This window comes from Pristiophorus japonicus, chromosome 22 (genome assembly GCF_044704955.1).
Source record: "Pristiophorus japonicus isolate sPriJap1 chromosome 22, sPriJap1.hap1, whole genome shotgun sequence".
Lineage (NCBI taxonomy): Eukaryota > Metazoa > Chordata > Chondrichthyes > Pristiophoridae > Pristiophorus > Pristiophorus japonicus.
The window spans coordinates 51,577,254-51,598,239 of record NC_091998.1 but is presented as its reverse complement, the minus strand read 5'-3'; the positions used below and the strand labels follow the sequence as shown (position 1 = coordinate 51,598,239).

The 20,986-nt window shown below is 49.0% G+C and overlaps 1 protein-coding gene across 4 annotated transcripts in view; it reads left to right on the top strand.

The window, feature by feature from the left end:
- LOC139234761 (anthrax toxin receptor 1-like) overlaps nt 1-20,986 on the top strand; it is a 246,144-nt gene that overhangs the window by 50,792 nt on the left and 174,366 nt on the right. For all 4 annotated transcript variants that reach the window (XM_070865452.1, XM_070865451.1, XM_070865453.1 and 1 more), the window contains exons 4-7: nt 7,538-7,619; nt 8,963-8,996; nt 13,155-13,234; nt 16,145-16,213. In XM_070865452.1, the coding sequence (XP_070721553.1) occupies nt 7,538-7,619; nt 8,963-8,996; nt 13,155-13,234; nt 16,145-16,213 (265 nt within the window). The remainder of the gene's footprint in view (nt 1-7,537; nt 7,620-8,962; nt 8,997-13,154; nt 13,235-16,144; nt 16,214-20,986) is intronic.

Genomic DNA, 20,986 nt, shown 5'->3' with positions numbered 1-20,986 from the left:
ACAACTATTTCAAGTGAAACTATAAATCAAGTGCCCCCCTTGAAATGAGGCACTAGAATCGACAATGGAACGTTCGCACACTCTTAGACAGAGCTGACACTACAAGACCAGAAAGGAAGACTGCCCTTATTGCAAGAGAGCTGCAGCATTATAACATCGATATAGCGGCTGAGTGAGACCAGACTTGCAGGGGAGGGCTGCGTGAGTGAACTAGGTAGCGGCTACACCTTCTATTGGAAAGGCAAGGCAGAGAATGAGAATAGGATCCACGGAGTTGGCATAGCAGTGAAGACTTCTCTTATGCAACAGTTTCCGAATCTGCCTGAAGGGATTAACGAAAGACTTATGAAACTGCGTTTCCCCCCTGAATGCCAAGCGCCACATCACCATTATAAGTGCTTATGCACCCACCCTTCCAAGCCCCGATAAGGTGAAAGAGAGGTTCTATGAAGATCTAGACAGACTGGTCAGGTCCACACCTGCAGGGGACAAGTTGATCATCCTGGGTGATTTCAACGCACGAGTTGGAAAAGACAGCAAATACTGGAAGGGAGTCATTGGACAGCACGGCACAGGAAAATTAAACAGTAATGGCCTCCTCCTCTTGAGTATGTGCGCGGAGATACTCCAGTCAGGCAGGCTGACAAGTACAAAACAACTTGGATGCACCCCAGGTCTAAGCAATGGCACATGATCGACCATGTCATTGTAAGAAGGCGAGACATCAAGGATGTAAAAATCACAAGAGCCATGCGAGGAGCAGAATGCTGGACAGATCACCGTCTAGTCAGATCCACTCCAGCTGTACATTGCTCCACTTCAATGCAAGCGTCCAAAACCGAGCAGAAGTGCCTTTAACACAGCTAGGCTGAAACATCAGTGCTACTGTGAGCAGTTCCAGGATGACCTCGATAACAGGCTGATGTCTCACGGACCGCTCACTGGCAACACCACACAGAAGTGGACAAAGCTCAAACAGATGGTGACAGACTCAGCAAAGACAACTCTTGGACTTAAAAAGAAGGTACACCAAGACTGGTTTGATGAAAACAACGTTGAGATCTGCAAGACGCTGGATGAAAAGAAAAAAGCATACCTAGAATGGCAAAATGACCCTTCCTCAATTTCCAAGAGGGACCGCTACAGACACACGCAGAGCAAAGCACAAAGAGACCGTCGCCAGATGCAAGATAAATGGTGGCAGACGAAAGCAGAGGAAGTGGAACATTATGCTGAAACTCACAATACAAAGATGTTCTTCAGCGCCATCAAGTCAGTCTATGGACCAACAAAACCCAGCACTACTCCACTCCTTTCAGCAGATGGCAGCACTTTGATCAAAGACAGGACTGGCATAAATGAGAGGTGGAGAGAACACTTCAGTAATCTTCTTAATCAACCTTCAACAGTGAACGAAGAAGCACTTGACTCCATACCCCAAGCAACCTATCAAAGAAGATCTTGATCTTCCTCCCAGCATGGACGAAGTAAAGAAAGCCATCAACCAGATGAGTACTGGAAAGGCTGCAGGAAAGGATGGAATTCCTGCCGAAATCTACAAGGCCGTAGGCCCAGCAACTCTCAAGGCCTTTCATGATATAATAACTAGCATCTGGGAAGATGAAGACATGCCACAGGACTTCCGTGATGCTATGATAGTTTCCCTCTACAAGAACGAGGGCAACAAAACAGACTGTGGGAACTACAGGAGAATATCGCTTCTGTCCATTGCTGGGAAGATCATCGCCCGCACAGTATTGAACCGACTCATAGCTAGTGTCTCAGAAGTAAATCTTCCAGAAACACAATGTGGCTTTCGACCTGGTCGGAGCACAGCGGACATGATCTTTGCACTCAGACAAGTGCAGGAGAAGTGCATTGAGCAGAACATGGACCTGTACGCTGTATTTATTGACCTCACCAAGGCCTTTGATACTGCCAACAGAGCAGCGCTGTGGTCAATCTTGACGAAACTTGGGTGCCCAAGGAAGTTTGTCCACATCATCGAGCTGTTTCATGACAACATGACAGGTGAAGTGCTCTCAGGTGGCACACCCACGGCCCCATTTGCCATCTCAAATGGAGTGAAACAAGGTTGTGTACTCGCTCCAGTTCTGTTCAACCTATTCTTTACCTGCGTCTTGAACTATGCCATAAAAGACTTGGAGTTTGGGGTCTACCTGAAATATCGGTTAGATGGTTCACTGTTCGACCTCCTCCGCCTTGCTGCAAGGACCAAAGTATGGAAACGACTCATCCTAGAGGCACTCATTGCTGATGACTGCGCCCTTATGGCACACAAGGAGAGTGACCTACAATTCATACTCAGCAAATTTGCTGAGGCAACAGAATTGTTTGGCCTAACCATCAGCCTTAGTAAAACCGAGGTTTTCTATCAGCTTGCCCCTGGCACCACAGCACCTGCTCCAACAGTCTCCATCGGCAGTATACAACTAAAGTCAGTGGACAGCTTCAAGTACCTTGGCAGCACCATATCAAGTGATGGGTCCTTGGACAAGGAGATTGATGCAAGGATCTGTAAAGCCAGCCAGGCACTTGGTCGCTTGCGCACTAAGGTGTTGAGTCACCACCACATCCGACTGTCAACTAAACTGTCGGTGTATCGAGCAGTCGTTCTCTCATCTCTCCTTTATGGATGTGAGACCTGGACACCCTACAGACGTCACATCAAAAAGTTGGAAGCTTTCCATATGCGCAGTCTCAGATCTATACTCCACATACGCTGGCAAGTCCAGGTGTCAAACTTTGAGGTTCTGGAGAGAGCACAATCAACTAGCATCGAGTTGATAATCGTACGAGCCCAGTTCCGGTGGGCTGGAATGTCATCCGCATGGATGAGTCAATGATCCCTCGTCAGCTTCTTCACGGCGAGCTCTGTGAAGGCCGAAGACACCAGGGGCGCCCCCGCAAGCGCTACAAAGATTGCATCAAGGCTAACCTCCAGTACTGTGGCATCCGACCAAAGGACCTCGAGAATACAGCAGCTAATAAAATCCAGTGGTGAACCCTCACGAGGACTGCCTGCCAGACCTTCGAAGAAAGCCGATGTCAACGCCTGCGGGACACTAGAGCTAGACGACATCAGGTGGCAGTACTGTCAGCATCAGGCACATCGAACTTCCCTTGTCCGACGTGCAAGAGACTATGTGCATCCAGAATTGGCCTATACAGCCACTTGAAGACACATGACATTGATGATTAGCACATCAACGTCTTTGTTGGATACGACAGACTACCAAGGCAAAGAACCGACAAATAAGCAAATACTCACAGGTGCATACATTTCAGGGAGAGGAGCAGGAGGAGTGTGTCGGGTTGAATTGCGCAGAAGAAACACTTGCATTGATTGACACACACTAGATTTGGAGGGAAGGGCAGCATATTAAGACTGGGAAAGTCTACATGTGGCGCAGTCAGCACTCCGAGGGCAGTGACGAACACGCGAGTTTATTTTCAAAACTCCGCCCAATTGCTGAGGGAGCTGTGGACACAGAAGGGAATCCTGTGTCGGGACCTTCCTTCATTTTCTCTCCAACCCATTCAGCAACAACAGACCTTTCTGTCTGATCAAACGAGCAACTTGTATTTTGTGCAGGAAGCCAGTATCTCCAGGCTCGACATGGGCTTGCAAATCTGGCTCCGTCACTTTCAGCTTTGCCCTTCCTGACACTCGGAATTAATCAGAGACACAGCAACAAGCTTCAGGGAAGGGAAACCAACTCAACACTTTGAGGCTGCACAGTTAATTTAAAAGGGATTGATTCCAGCCCAGCCCACATTATTATTAATTTTCCAATTGGATCCTCCTGGCTGCCTTTTCAGAGTTAAAGGGGCCAGGTCCCTGGAGTTTGGGAGCATTTATCAATTTAGGCTCAAGTCCCACAGGGACAGGGGCCACTTGCTTAACTGGGGTGTGCCCACCATCAGACCCCTGCCAGAAGCCCACAGCTACCACTGGAGCCATTCTGCATTTGAGAGTCAGAAGGTTGTGAGTTCGAGTCCCACGCCAGGGACTGGAGCACAAAAATCTAGGCTGACACTCCAGTGCAGTGCTGAGGGAGTGCCGCATTGTTGCAGGTGCCATCTTTTGGATGAGACGTTAAACCGAGGCTCCATCTGCTCCTCTCAGGTGGATGGAAAAGATCCCACGGCCACTATTTCGAAGAAGAGCAGGGGAGTTATCCCCGGTGTCCTGGGCCAATATTTATCCCTCAATCAACATCACAAAAACAGTTTATCTGGTCATTATCACATTGCTGTGTGTGGGAGCTTGCTGTGCGCAAATTGGCTGCTGCGTTTCCCACATTACAACAGTGACTGCACTCCAAAGTACTTCATTGGCTGTAAAGCGCTTTGAGACGTCTGGTGAAAGGCGCTATATAAATCCAAGTCTTTCTTTCATCACCTAAGCCGTTGAGTGAGCATCTTGATCTATTAAGACCCCATAAAACCTCTGAACTCTTACAATCGACAGGCGTTTAAAGTCTAAAGCTTAGCGTCACTATTTCCCAATTCAGGTTAGCATCTTCTCAGTCATGTTGTTGTCCTACACTTGGAAACTTGGCTCTTCACCTAGGCTGTTCAACACCAACAACAGAAAATGCTTCATTTCTCAAACAGCTGCATTCAGTGAAAGGGAACTGGTTCTGCGGGAGACCCAACCAATGGCAGAATTCACACTGTGAAGAGCCAAAGGCTTTTAAGCGTGTTATTATGTTTGGAGAGCAAGCCAAGGCAAACGGTTGAGGTATGATGTAATCTGTTTCGCATCGACCTGCCAGGATTAGCTGGCACTGTGTGACCATTGACCCTCCTTTGCTGAAGGACTGCTCACTCGGCCAATAAAATCGTTCCAATCAGTTCCTGGCTGTTGCTGACTATGTTTCCGCCATCCTGTTGGTGATCAAAGATATTAATAGCAGCCGAGAGCATTAGATTCGGTTCCTTTCTAATCAAGCATTGTATGTAGGAACAGTCACAGCTGCCATCTTGGAGTCCCCTGGTGTGTCCTACACTTACAAACCGAGAAACAATATTGCTCAATATTTCCTGTCAGCTTACTGAAATTGCACGAAGTTTGGTTTGACGAGGCACCGTCAGCAGAAGTATTTTAGTTCGCCCATCCAAAATACATGATTTTCTTCTCCCACTTCATTTGAAGTGTCAGCCGTGGCTCAGTGGGGAGCACTCTCGCCTGTGAGTCAGAAGATTGTGGGTTCATAGTCCCACTCCAGGGACTTGAGCACATAAATCTAGGCTGAAACTCCCAGTGCAGTGCTGAGGGAGCGCCGTACTGTCAGACGTCCCATCTTTCAGATGAGACATTAAAGCGAGGTCCCATCTGCCCTCTCAAGTGGACATAAAAGATCCCACGGCCACTATTTTGAAGAAGAGCAGGGGAGTCCTGCCCAATATTTATTCCTCAGTCAACATCACAAAAACAGTTTATCGGGTCATTATCACATTGCTGTTTGTGGGAGCTTGCTGTGCGCAAATTGCCTGCTGCGTTTCCCACATTACAACAGTGACCACACTCGAAAAGTACTTCATTGGCTGCAAAACGCTTTGGGATGTCCGGTGGTCGTGAAAGGGGCTTTAGGAATGCAAGTCTTTTGGCTCAAAACACTGACTCATGGTGGGAGATGATCCTGGGCTACTCTGATGTCATGCCCAAGTGGACATTCTTCGTGGGTGAGCCAGACAGTGAGTGAGTTACAGGTTTGATATCTGCCTGTGGCATGGGTACTGACACCCCAACTATCTCAGCATAGACCAGAGTCGGACCTGACCCTTCTCTGGTGTGCCTGGCCCAGTTTCACAACTTTTTTTTATTTGTTCATGCGATGTGGGCGTCGCTGGCATTTATTGCCCATCCCTAATTGCCCTTGAGAAGGTGGTGGTGAGCCGCCTTCTTGAACCTCTGTCACCTTGAAGTACAGGGGCAGCAGGGGCATGGGGAATGCCTTCAGCACATGGACTGCAGCGGTTAAAGAAGTTAAAATCGGGGCCAAAGAAATTTCATATGTTAAAAGTTAAATTTGCCTCCCGTCCGTGCCTCTGGTGGGGGGGGGCGATGGCAAGGCGCGGTGAGAGTACCGACAGATGCAAAAGTCCCCTGGAGGTTGGGGGCGACAGTAACCCCTAGCGCCTCGATCGCCTGCCACGATCGCCTGCACCCGTCATCTTGCTGCGCATTGCCCAAACTTCGGTTCCACCCCCTGCAGCATCGGCGGGCGTTGACAGCGGCAGCGGGAGGAGGCGCTGTTGGAGAGGCTGGGCCGCTCGTGGCGGCGATAAAGGTGGCGTCAATAAAAAAATGTTTCTGAATCGCTCTCTTAAATTTTTCAGCAGTTTCTTCGGCCGCGTTCGATCAGCCCTGCGCTCTGCTCGAGCGCGCTCGGGGCTGATCGTGGCAGATGGGGGTACACCGTTTCCATGCAGAGCTGGGGCTCCTACCCTTCCTAATCGGAAGGGCAGGAGCCTCCGTTCCCGGCGGCGCTGCACGGGACATTGGGCCGCGCTACACCGCTACTGCCCATCTTGCCGGCTTTAGCGCTCCGAGGGAAGCGATCGCGCTTGATTTAGCGCTCCACCTCCTTCCTGGAGCGCTAAACCCAGCCGTTCCCGTCGGAGTCCCTCGCGCAACGCCCGCAAAAGTTATTGCCCCAGACGGGGCGCCACGCAATCCCTCCCCCTACGTGTTTCCGAGCTGATACTCGCAGAATGGGATTTCAAGGAGCGAATTCTAATCAGGGTCTCCAGTAATGCTTTGGAGGGACTGGGTCAGAATTTTCCGTGAACTAATTGTCATCATTATCATAGGCAGTCCCTCGGAATTGAGGAAGACTTGCTTCCACTCTAAAAATGAGTCCTTAGGTGGCTGAACAGTCCAATACGGGAATTACAGTCCCTGTCATAGGTGGGACAGATCGTCGTTGGAGGAAAGGGTGGGTGGGACACTTTGCCGCTCGCTCCTTCCGCTGCCTGCGCTTGATTTCTGCATGCTCTCGGCGACGAGACTCGAGGTGCTCAGTGCCCTCCCGGATGCACCTCCTCCACTTAGGGCGGTCTTTGGCCAGGGACTCCCAGGTGTCAGTGGGGATGTTACACTTTATCAGGGAGGTTTTGAGGGTGTCCTTGCAACATTTCCGCTGCCCACCTTTGGCTCATTTGCCGTGAAGGAGTTCAGAGTAGGGTGCTTGCTTTGGGAATCTCGTGTCTGGCATGCGAACAATGTGGCCCGCCCAGCGGAGCTGATCGAGTGTGGTCGGTGCTACAATGTTGGGGATGTTGGCCTGGTCGGGGACGCTAACATTGGTGCGCCTGTCCTCCCAGGGGATTTGCAGGATCTTGCGGAGACATCGTTGGTGATATTTCTCCAGTGACTTGAGGTGTCTACTGTACATGACTTCGGTACAGGCAGGGGTGAGGGTGCCGACAGCGTTAAAGGTTTTAGTTGAGGTGTTGAGATCAATTTCTTACCTAACCATCGGTTAAATCTTTTTTTTTCCAAAAGGGAACGGATTCGCAAAGGATTGGAGGAGCTGCAAATGGTGCAGCCTGGAGGAGATACCTACATGCACGAGGGCTTTGAGAGGGTACAGTCTGCATTATGCTTTGCTGCTTGCCATTTTTGCGGCGGGGTGGGGGGAGGGGAAAGGGCATGGGGTTGGGGGTTCAACGACAATCCGGGAGAATAACATAAATTGTCATCTGGCAGTTCCGGCCAGTCTTGAAGGGGGGCAGTAGCGAGTCGCTATCGATGATGCTCTCCCTTTGCAGTGTGGTGACCATTAACTAATGCAGCGCTAGATTTAACAATGGCACTGTCCCCTCATCGCTCTTGTACGTCACGCTGTCGCCAGTACTGCTCCTTCGAGTTGCCAGGTCTGCCTGGCTGTCCGTCTGGTGTAGTAGGCGGGGATTCGCCCACAAGCACAACAGGCTGAGGGGAACATAAGTACATAAGAAATAGGAGCAGGAGTCAGCCATTTGGCCCCTCGAGTCTGCTCCACAATTCAATAAGATCATGGCTGATCTGATCTTGGCCTCAACTCCACTTCCCTGCCCATTCCCCATAACCCTTGACTCCCTTATCGTTCAAAAATCTGTCTATCTCCACCTTAAATATTTTCAATGTCCCAGCCTCCACAACTCTCAGGAGTAGAGAATTCCACAGATTTACAACCCTCAGAGAAGAAATCCCTCCTCATCTCAGTTCTAAATGGGCGGCCCCTTATTCTGAAACTATGCCCCCCTAGTTCGAGAATCCCCCTCAAGTGGAAACATCCTCTTATTGAGAGCTTATTGAGGTGTATAAAATTATGAGGGGCCTAGATAGAGTGGCTAGGAAGGACATGTTGCCCTTAACAGAGGGGTCAACAACGAGGAGACACAGATTTAAAGTAAATGGGGGGAGGTTTAGAGGAGAAGTTTTTTCACCCAGAGGGTGGTGGGGGTCTGGAACTCACGGCCTGAAAGGGTGGTGGAGGCAGAAACCCTCACCACATTTGGATGTGCACTTGAAGTGTCGTAACCTACAGGGCTACGGACCGAGAGCTGAAAAGTGGGATTAGGCTGGATAGCTCTTTGTCGGCCGGCACGGACACGATGGGCCGGAATGGCCTCCTTCCGTGCTGTAAATTTTTATAGACAGCTGCTCTTACCGTTTCGGGGAGTGGTGACGGGAAAGGGCGCTTTCCCAGTTCTCGCGGCCTGTGTCTACGGACCGTACCCCATCTACACCGCCCCCCCTCCCCGCCCCCTGGGAAAGGCTCTCTTTGCCAGGCCCAGCCTGTTTGGCGAGGGATTGAGCGGCAGAACGCCAAGTCTCCCTGGCCTGCTGGCTACTGCCACGCTGCAGAGCGGCCTGGCACGGGTTTTAGGCAGGTGCCCTCCCAATTCTGACCGTCTCTGATTTCATCGCTTTGTTTTCTTGCAGGCGAGCGAACAGATTTACTACTCAAACACTGAAGGTGAGTGCCATCACTGTGCTGCCGGGTAAAGCTACAACACACATCCATCAATGTAATGCTAGCTTTTGTACCTCTTCAAACGCAAGAACTACTATTAAATAGTCGTATCAAACAACAACAGGTTGCAGTTACATAGCGCCTTTAACATAGTAAAACATCCCAAGGCGCTTCACAGGAGCGATTATCAAACAGAATCTGACACCGAGCCACAGAAGGAGATATTAGGACAGATGACCAAAAGCTTGGTCAAAGAGGTAGGTTTTAAGAAGCGTCTTAAAGGAGACAAAGAGAGACGGAAAGGTTCAAGCGGGGGAATTTCCGGAGCTTAGGGCCCAGGCAGCTGAAGACACGGCCTCCAATGGCGGAGCGATTAAAATTGGGGATGGGCAAGAGGCCAGAATTGGAGGAGTGCGGACATCTCGAAGGGTTGTAGGGCTGGCTGGAGGTTACAGAAATAGGGAGAGGAGAGGACCATGGAGGGATTTGAAAACAAGGATGAGGATTTGAAAAAATTGTGGTGTTGTAGGACTGGGAGCCAGTGTAGGTTAGCGAGCAGACAGATGACATGACAGCTCTTCATGTTATTCTCACCCTGACGTGTTACCAGGTTTGGTGTCTGATGGTCCATTTACCTTATAGCATTTCTGGCAATGGCTGGAGTGCCACCAGAGTCTGCCCTACCAGATAAATAATACAGTGCCAGAGACACTAAAATGTCCTTAGTACTAATCGCACACACACGTTGCTGTTTGTCACAAACATTTGATTCCAAACGTCCATCGACCCAAAGAGAACCATCTACTGCCCCCTCTCCAAAAGAGGATAGTCACTTGTTGGTCATAAGAACATAAGAAATAGGAGCAGGAGTCGGCCACTTAGTCTCTCGAGCCTGCTCCGTCATTCAGTAAGATCATGGCTGATCTGATCTTGACCTCAACTCCACTTCTCCGCTCGCTCCCTATAACCCTTGACTCCCTTATCGTTAAAAAATCTGGCTATCTCCACCATAAATATATTCAATGACCCAGCCTCCGCAGCTCTCTGGAGTAGAGAATTCCAAAGATTCACCACCCTCAGAGAAGAAATTCCTCCTCATCTCAGTCCGAAATGGCCGACCCCTTATTCTGAAACTATGCCTCCTAGTTCTAGATTCCTCCATGAGGGGAATCATCCTCTCTGCAACTACCCCATGAAGCCCCCTCAGATTCTTAGACGTTTCAATAAGATCCTCATAAATCTCCTCTGCACCCTCTCTGGTGCAATCACATCTTTCCTGTAACGTAGTCTCTGGACAACTGACAAACAAAGGTTTGAGCCCATCGCATGTTCACGGCGGGTACCTATCACCTCTTAAGTCGGACGGAGAGCAGTGCATCTCATTATAAAATGTGTAAGATTGCATCATCACCAACCCTCCTGCCCACAGCATAGACACAGATGCGGTATCCCCTGGGAGGACAGACGCACCAACGTTAGTGTCCTCGACCAGGCCAACATCCGCAGCATTGAAGCACTGACCACACTTGATCAGCTCCGCTGGGCAGGCCACATTGTTCGCATGCCAGACACGAGACTCCCAAAGCAAGCACTCTACTCGGAACTCCTTCACAGCAAACGAGCCAAAGGTGGGCAGAGGAAACGTTTCAAGGACACCCTCAAAGCCTCCCTGATAAAGTGCAACATCCCCACTGACACCTGGGAGTCTCTGGCCAAAGACTGCCCTAAGTGGAGGAAGTGCATCTGGGAAGGCGCTGAGCACCTCGAGTCTCGTCGCCGAAAGCATGCAGAAATCAAACGCAGGCAGCGGAAAGAACGTGCGGCAAACCAGTCCCACCCACCCTTTCCCTCAACTACTATGTCCCACCTGTGACAGGGACTGTGGCTCTCGTATTGGACTGTACAGCCACCTAAGGACTCATTTTTGGAGTGGAAGCAAGTCTTCCTCAATTCCAAGGGACTGCCTATGATGATGACCTCATACAGTTGTGAAGGTGTGGGGGTAAAGCCCTGGATATACAACTGCATGTTCTTGTACCCAGTTTCCTCTGAGTGACCTGCTGTAGCTGTTGCCCCAAGTCTTAAGATAGCTCCATATCAGTTTTTTGATGGACATGTGCCTGCATAGGGCAGCTTGTGACATGCAGCCATATTGAGGTTCTAGACATCCCAAGTTTGGAGCAGGTGCAAAGTTTACTTTGGTGTCAACCTTGATGTTTGACCCCGAGATGAGCTTCCGACCACGTATCCGCTCTATCACCACGACCGCCTACCTCCAACTCCGTAACATCGCCCGTCTACGCCCCTGCCTCAGCTCATCTGCTGAAATGCTCATCTGTGCCTTTGTTACATATAAACTTGACCATTCGAATGCTCTCCTGACTGGCCTCCCATCTCCCACCCTCCATCAATTTGAGCTCATCCAAAACTCTGATACCAATATTCTAACACGCACCAAGTCCCGCTCACTCATCACCCTCTACGCTCGCTGCCCCGTGTCCTAACTCGCACCAAATCCTGCTCAACCATCACCCCCTGTACTCGCTGCCCCGTGTCCTAACTCGCACCAAGTCCTGCTCACTCATCACCCACTGTGCTCGCTGACCTACATTGGCTCTCGAATTCAAAATTTTCATCCATGTTTTCAAATCCCTCCATGGCCTCGTCCCCTCACTATCTCTGTAATCTCCTCCAGCCCCACAACTCCCTGAGATCTCTGCGCTCCTCCAGTTTTAATCTCTTGTGCAGCCCCGATTTTAATCGTTCCAACATTGGCGGCCGTGCCTTCATCTGCCGAGACCCTAAGCACTGGAATTACCTCCCTAAACTTCTCCGCCTCTCTCTCCTCATTCAGGATGCTCCTTAAAACCTAGCTCTTTGACCAAGCGTTTGTCCATCTGTCCTAATATCTCCTTGGTGTCAAATTTCGTTTGAAACGGTTCTGTGAAGCGCCTTGGGATGTTTTGCTGCGTGAAAGGGGCTATATAAATGCAAGTTTTGTTGTTACTTATCACTAACTATTTAATCCAGGGTCTTTAGAATGTAACAGATGCTAAGTCCCTTCCAGGGTACTCAGTGATAGGTGGGAAATGATGATAAGAATGGATCCTGCCTAACTGGCCTATAATTTGGTTTTGAATCTTACAATGAAGAAGTCCTTCCTTGCATGCCCCAATTTGAATATTGCATAGGATATGCAGCACAGAAACAGGCCATTCGGCCCAACCAGTCCATGCAGGCGTTATGCTGCACTCGAGCCTCCTCCTGTCTTTCCTCATTTAAAGCTATCAGCAAGACTGTGGGGCTGAAGGTTGTACCCCAGCTCAAGCTCCATTACTGCCACTGAGAGGCGGGAATGGAGTGGAGGGGCCTCAGCGTCCGGGAGGCAGGCTGATGGGCCAACCCGGCCAACATTGCCCCCCCCCCCGGGCTGGGAGCGGCGGGAACAGGTTACCAGGCCGCCCGTGCTCCTGCCCCGCTAGGCGCGCTCCGACCCCACATCGACCAGCGACGACTCCATTACCGACCCCCGCGGGATTCATCATGGGCAGTCTCTCAGAATCGAGGAAGACTTGCTTCCACTCTTAAAATGAGTCCTTCGGTGGCTGAACAGTCCAATAGGAGAGCCACAGTCCCTGTCACAGGTGGGACAGATAGTCGTTGAGGGAAGGGGTGGGTTGGACAGGTTTGCCGCACGCTCTTTCCGCTGCCTGCGCTTGATTTCTGCGACGAGACTCGAGGTGCTCAGCGCCCTCCCCGATGCACTTCCTCCACTTTGGGCGCTCTTTGGCCAGGGACTCCCAGGTGTCGGTGGGGATGTTTCATTTTATCAGGGAGGCTTTAAGGGTGTCCTTGCAAAGTTTTCTCTGCCCACCTTAATTGCCCCGTGGGAGCGGAGAGGCGGTCGGTCCCTGGCCCTGACAGCTGTCCGAAGCGACGTGTCTGCCCTTAAAGAGGAGGGCGCGCTCCATTTTATTTTGATTGTTGGCCCGACAATGGATTGGGGCGGAGAAAAATAGGTGGGGTGCGCCGTGGGGGTTGGGAGCGGCAATTTCGGCCCCCTGTCTCTCCCATGTCAGCACCTCAAGGCGACATGACATTTTACATGTGAGACAAGCCAGGCAGAGCTCTGAAAATAACTGACTGCATTTCACAACACAGGTTACAGGACTGCCAGTGTTATCATCGCCCTGACCGATGGAGAGCTGATGGAGAACCTCTTCTATTATGCGGAGCGAGAGGTGAGAAGGCTGTGCCATAATTTGATGAGTAGGAGTTGTTTGTGATGGAAAGTTGTTTGTGATGGAAAGTAGTCTCCCCCCTCCACATCGCCTGGCCAAGTCAATGTGTGGAATTGTAAAAGAAACATATGTGTACCCAGCATGTGTCAAGGAACAAATTGAGAATGCCTGGTATTCAAAGCTGGAATCTGCACAATTTGGAAAGGAAATGTTGCAACTACACACAGTTTATTATTGCGCATGAAATTATAATTACGTTCCTGGGTCTGGTGTGTTTAATTGATCAGATGGAACCTTCTTTGACTGAAGTTCAATTTCTTTTTCTATCAGGATTTTCAGCCCTTTGTCAGAACATAAGAAATAGGAGCAGGAGTCGGCCATTTGGCCCCTCGAGCCTGCTCCGTCATTCAATAAGATCATGGCTGATTTTCTACCTCAACTGCAACTTCCCGCCCGATACCCATATCCATTGGTTCCCTTAGTATCCACAAATCTATCTATCTCTGTCTTGAAAATACTCAAAGACTGAGCATCAACAGCTCTTTGGGACAGTGAATTCCAAAGATTCACCCCCTCTCTGAGTGAAGAAATTACTCCTCATCTCAGTCCTAAATGGCCGACCCCTTATCCAGAGAATATATAGAATTAGTTTAGGCGCAGCTCCTGCTAACGTCTCCCGCTAAGTTCCGCGGGAGAGTAGCGGCAGCCCGACTCTGCCGCTCCGTCGGTGACAGTGTCATCACCGTGCGCAGCGACCCGTTTTCGCCCCGGAGCAAAAATTCGGAAGCGCCCTGTGAAGCTGCGCCGGGGCGATGCCAGCGACAGCTTCAGGTGGGCGCACACCGGGCTGTAGGCCGCGCTCGGGGCGCTACTTAAAGGGGAAGGTAGCACTCACACAAAAAATAATCGGCTGGCAGACCGGTCGGTCGCGGCCTCGCCGATTCGTGGAACGCGGAGTGCGTGCCGCGATCTGGCGTCACGGCGCTCCGCTTGAGTGCTGGGCTGATGGCATGGCAGCCCCCGCTCCCCGGTGGTCCAGAGTCAGCAGTTTGGGCCTCCCCTTTAAAGAAAGGGGAGGGTCCCTTCTACGCAGTAGCGCTACACTTCCTAGCGTGTAGTCACTGCACCCTCTCCATTTGCTTGCGCCCCATTCGAACTCACCAATTTCGGACCGTAACTGCTGCCAATCTTTGGTTCCCTTTCTCCCCCTCCCACCCTGAGCCCTTTTCTATTTTTCTCCTTGTCTCTAATGGCAGTTGGTCATTGTCCCACCATTCACACCCGGTCTCGATTAACTTTTTTCTAACTCCTGTCATTACCATTTAAATTCGGCCCATCACCCCTTTTGTCTCTCTAATCTCTCCTGCCTTCCCCCTATCACCGACCTTCCCTTTTGTTCTTTCCTCCCCTCCCCCTTTCAGGGCTGGTTAAGAATCTGTTCTTCCCGAACACTCTCCAGTTCTGACGAAGGGTCATCGACCCGAAACGTTATCCCTGCTTCCTCTCCACAGATGCTGCCTGACCCGCTGAGATTGCCAGCATTTTATGTTTGTATTCCAGATCCCAGCCTCCGCAGTATTTTGCTTTTGGAGCAGAACAGCTGGTCACACATTGTTGCGGGCGGGCTGGGATTCTATTTTGAGACCATGCGATCCCAGAAGTGTATAATTGGGGTAAATAATGACAGAGCCGGATTCAGGGCCTGATGGGCCTGGGGAAAACTGATCCAATGGGCCGATAGTTATCCTTGTTCCTGTTCATTACATTGCATGTATGATTTTGATTCTGAGTATGGAAACATAGGCCGGTATAGTCAACATTGAAAGCATATACTCTGTATCAAGTAGGTATATATTCTGGTTCTTGTAACATTGCAATACTAGATTCATATACATATATAAAAATTTCTCTGAATAATGTGTGAAATAAAACAGGCTGGTAGATATTCTGTTCTGTATATCGGTACATTAGTGTATATAGGTACTTCTGTATATCGGTACATAAGTGTAAATAGGTACTTCTGTATCTTGGTACATAAGTGTAAATAGGTACTTCTGTATATAGGTACATTAGTGTATATAGATACTTCTGTATATCGGTACATTAATGTATATAGGTACATCTGTAATTCAGTACATTGGTGTATATAGGTACTTCTGTATATCGGTACATTAGTGTATGTAGGTACTTCTGTTTATCGGTACATAAGTGTATATAGGTACTTCTGTTTATCGGTACATTAGTGTATATCGGTACATCTGTATATAGGTACTTCTGTATATCGGTACATTAGTGTATATAGGTACTTCAGTATATCGGTACATTAGTTTATATAGGTACTTCTGTATATAGGGACTTCTGTATATAGGTACATTAGTGTATATAGGTACTTCTGTATATAGGGACTTTTGTATATCGGTACATTAGTGTATATAGGTACTTCTGTATATCGGTACATAAGTGTATATAGGTACTTCTGTATATCGATACATAAGTGTATATAGGTACTTCTGTATATCGGTACATTAGTGTATATAGGTACTTCTGTATAGGTACATTAGTGTATATAGGTACTTCTGTATATAGGCACATTAATGTATATAGGTACTTCTGTATATAGGTACATTAATGTATATAGGTACTTCTGTATATAGGTACATTAATGTATATAGGTACTTCTGTATATAGGACCTTGTCTCTGCAAAAATAGATATGTACACATTAGGCCAATAAACAATATTTTCCTCCGTCTTCTTTTTCCTCTTATTGTCTGTTCCATTCAGCCTATTTGGGAGGCATTATATTTATTTTCCTAAATTTATTTGGTGGGCCTGGGACTGCAGCCCCCTTTGCCCCATGGATGATCCATCCCTGCTCACACGATCCATCTTTCTTCTCCCCCCCACCCAGGCCGACCGATCTCGAAGTCTTGGAGCAACGGTATACTGTGTCGGTGTCAAAGATTTCAACGAAACCCAGGTGTGTGGTCGTGTTTACCTGCCGAGCTCGCGCGGAAAGGTGCACAGAATCAGGCGCGCGCGGAACGAGCTCACTCATGCGCGCCAGTGAGAAACTGAGAAGTCCCCGGGATTTAGCTTCCAGGGTTGGGACTTGGGCTTGGAAACAACATCGTCTGACATCGAAAATCTTTGGATATCGCTGCGGCTCATATTTCAAGGTCCGTGTTTCACGTCAGTGTGTGCAAGGGATTCAGAAACACTCCCTTAGCAATTACGCGCCAATATTTCAATTAGCCGCTGGTGAGAGACAGACTCCACAGAGAGCACTGTGGATCAGAGCAGAGGCAGAATCAGTGATCACTGTGAATTTAAACCCCAATAAAATCATTCCTTTTCATTCATTCTTTAGAAACATAGAAACATAGAAAATAGGTGCAGGAGCAGGCCATTCAGCCCTTCTAGCCTGCACCGCCATTCAATGAGTTCATGGCTGAACATGAAACTTCAGTACCCCCTTCCTGCTTTCTCGCCATAACCCTTGATCCCCCGAGTAGTAAGGACTTCATCTAACTCCCTTTTGAATATATTTAGTGAATTGGCCTCGACTACTTTCTGTGGTAGAGAATTCCACAGGTTCACCACTCTCTGGGTGAAGAAGTTTCTCCTCATCTCGGTCCTAAATGGCTTACCCCTTATCCTCAGACTGTGACCCCTGGTTCTGGACTTCCCCAACATTGGGAACATTCTTTCTGCATCTAACCTGTCGAAACCCGTCAGAATTTTAAACGTTTCTATGAGGTCCCCTCTCATTCTTCTGAACTCCAGTGAATACAAGTTTTGCATTACAAAAAAACCCTGCAACAAAATAAGACCTTTACTCAGCGTAGTTAACCCTTGAACCGCCGAAGATCTTAATTCTCGTCCAATATTTGCTGTGGACCCTGCCTTCAAATCTTCACTGATGAGTCAACAAAGGGTGGAGAACTAGCTTTTAAAGGTTGAAAAATTAGCGTCAGTTGCGAATGCTCACCAACTTTTTAAAAATTCGGGGTTTCCGCTCAACTTCCTCCCTGGGGCGCAACAGGACGCGGGCGGGCCGGTGGGTGTGTAACTTTTTCTCTCCCCTCTCTCCAACTCTGTGGTAGCAGTGATGCTAGCAGCTCTTGCTCTCCTCCTCTCCCTCGAGGTGTTAATCCAGCAGACCTCTTCCTCCTCTCCTGGGGACTCAGGTTGCAGGCAGACAGTAGTTGCAGCACCGCCTTCCATCAGGCTCACAGCTCTCAAGTGGCTAGGCCACTCCCCCAACAGCTCCACAACTATTTTAAATCAAGTGCCCCTTTTTTAAAGGAGACAATCAACAGGCCTACAATTATTTTAGTTGAAACCACCAATCAGAAATCAAGGGGCACTAAAAGCAACAAATAAACAAATTACATTTTGACCATCAACTTAATTCAAATTCAAATTTGGTTGGCGGAGGTGATGATGCACTCCAGTCCCTCCGGCGCCCACCTCTCGCGGAAGGCCGCGAGCGTACCGGTGGACACCGCGTGCTCCATCTCCAGGGACACCCTGGCTCGGATGTATCCGCGGAAGAGAGGCAGGCAGTCGGGCTGATCAGCCCCCTCGACTACCCGCTGCCTGGACCGGTTGATGGCCCCCTTGGCCGTGTCCAGGAGCAGTCCTACGAGGAGGCCTTCCGACCTGCCCGCTCCCCTCTGCACAGGGTGCCGAAAGATCAGGAGCGTGGGACTGAATTGCAACCAGAATTTGAGGAGCAACCACTTCAAATAATGGAACCGGGGCTGCAACCTCGCACATTGAACATGAACATGGAACACCAGTTGGTGTGCAACCCTGCCGCGATCAGGGGCTCCTTCCCTCCCTTAAAGGGAGAGGCCATTCATGTCGGCTCTGCACGGGGAATACCTTACCTTGTGCATTCGCCGATCTGGCCCGATCAGTCCATACGCACCACGGCAAAGTGCCGAATTTCCATTGAATAACACTGCTGGTTTTACAGAGCTGTCCGGAAATTAATCTTCCTGCTGCAGAATGCTCATAGGGGAGCATTCCAGTGATTCCTTGAATTCAAGTATTTCAAGCTCGGCCAAAGTTACAGCACGGGGCTGCGTCGTTGAAAGGTTGAGCCTGCGTTTCACAGCATTTTAATGGTTTGCTCCCTCCGAGGGACGAACAGAACGTTTGAAGGACGGATCACCGCAGTTTCCTTTTCTTGGGGGAGTGGGGGGACGGGAAAGGTCACTGTTTCCCGCCAAGGTGCGTGCGTAATCTGAATATCCCGCGCAGGTCGCTCAACGGCTTTTATATCGTGAGCCGCGCATGCGCAGAAATTTAAAGGATCCGCGCGTTAAAAGAAACACGGCACGCAGAACAAATCGCAGCTTCCAGGGAATGTTAATAAGGGTGCTTCTTTGCTTACCCCTCAATCCCCACCCCTCCCCTCTGGTGCGCACCATTTTCTGGCTATTTGTCCACAGTCATGCACACATGAAGGTCTGTACCAACTTATTATATTTCAGTACGTTCCTCTGATATTGTAATGTATGCATCATCATACGCAGTCCCTCGAAAATGAGGAAGACGTCCTTCCACTCAAAAAGTGAGTTCTCGAAGAGTTAATCCAATACGGGAATTACAGTTGGGACAGACACTGGTTGAAGGAAAGGATGGTTTGGGAGTCTGGTTTGCTGCATGCTCCTTCCGCTGCCTGCGCTTGTTTTCCGCATGCTCTCGGCGACGAGACTTGAGGTGCTCAGCGCCCTCCCGGATGCACTTCCTCCACTTAGGACGGTCTTTGGCCAGCGATTCCCAGGTGTCGGTGGGGATGTTGCACTTTATCAAGGAGGCTTTGAGGGTGTCCTTGATATGTTTCCTCTGCCCACCCAGGGATTGTCTGTCGTGTAGGAATTCCAAGTAGAGCGCTTGCTTTGGGAATCTCAAGTCGGGTATGCGGATAATGTGGCCCGCACTGTATAATGTATGCACCTGTGAGCATGCTCACAGGTTTTAAAGCTGTTGCATTGTGAGTGGCGTAACCAGTCACGTGATGTTCACATGACTCAATAAAATCCCAGTAGTTGGGTCTAGGTCATCCACGATGAGATATGCAGTTGTGAGCCTAGTGGATGAACTGGTAATGTATAGTGCGATTGTTAAACCTTTATTAACAAACCAACTAGTTCTTCATAGCAATGTGTTGCTATGAATTCTTAAGCCAAGAACTCATGAAGCAAATACATTGCAGATATCACAGTGATATATAACCTGTCCAGCATGAATGTCACTTTTGCTATCAATGAAGGGCCTGATGGGCCTGGGGGAAACTGATCCCAATGGGTCAATAATTCTGTTTGTTCATGTTCATTATGTAAGAACATAAGAAATAGGAGCAGGAGTAGGCCACATAGCCCCTCAATCCTGTTCTGCCATTTAATACGATCTCTGATCCGATCATGGAATCAGCTCCACTTCCCTGCCCGCTCCCCATAACCCATTATTCCCTTATCGGTTAAGAAACTGTCTAACTCTGTCTTAAATTTATTCAATGTCCCAGCTTCCACAGCTCTCTGAGGCAGCGAATTCCACAGATTTATAACCCTTTGAGAGAAGAAATTCCTCATCATCTCAGTTTTAAATGGACGGCCTCTTATTCTAAGATTATGCCCCCTAGTTCTAGTCTCCCCCATCAGTGGAAACATCCTCTCTGCATCCACCTTGTCGAGCCCCCTCATCATCTTATATGTTTCGATAAGATCACCTCTCATTCTTCTGAATTCCAATGAGTGGAGGCCCAACCTCCTCAACCTTTCCTCATAAATCAATCCTCTCATCTCCGGAAACAACATGACGTCTATGATTCTGATTCTGAGTATGAAAAAATAGGCCGGTATATTCAATAAGAATAGCATATATTCTATCTCAATGCAAGTCTTTATTTTTCTTTCTAACCCCTACATTGCATTATAACCGCGGAACGGATTCCAAACTATCCATTATCTTTAAAATTCCCATTCTATTCCAGTGAATTCCTGGACTTCAGAACCCAAGTTTTGCTTACTTCCGAGAACGTGGTGGGCTGTGCAATGTGCGCGACACAGGGCTCGGTCCCAGCAGCGAAGGCCAGAGACCGAGCGTTGCTGTGGCTGTTGCCAGTTGCAGCTCCCAGTCAACTTGCTCCCTCCATCTCCGGTATTTCCAGATGTTCAGATTTACGAGATTTGCTTTTAATGCAAGTCTGAGTCTCTTCAGGCAGCATAACTTTTTGACTTAATGGGAATGTTTTTTCAGCTCCACAATTTTGGATCACATTCCCAGGTCATTGATGCATTTATGCACTTGCCCAGAGCATAGCAGAGGTGCTACTTCATATTAACGCCTTGCCTACTGCAGCGTATTTGCTTCATGGGTTCTTGGCTTAAGAATTTACAGCTACACATTTGCTGCAAAGAACTAGCTGGTTTATTAGCGAAGGTTTACAATCATACTGAACCCAGTCAGTTCAACCACCAGGCTCACAACAGCATGCCTCATCATGGAGAACCTGAACTCAACTGGCTGGGGTTTTATTGAGTCTTGTGAACATCACGTTACCGGCTAAGCCACCGACAGTGCAACAGCTCCACAACTATTTTAATTCTAACTTTATATCAAGTGCTCCCTTTTGGTCAGGGCACTGGAACCCACACAAATTGCAAAATAAACTTTTACCGGAAACTTCCAATCAAATTTCATGGGGCCGACCATTTAAAACTGAGATGAGGAGAAATTT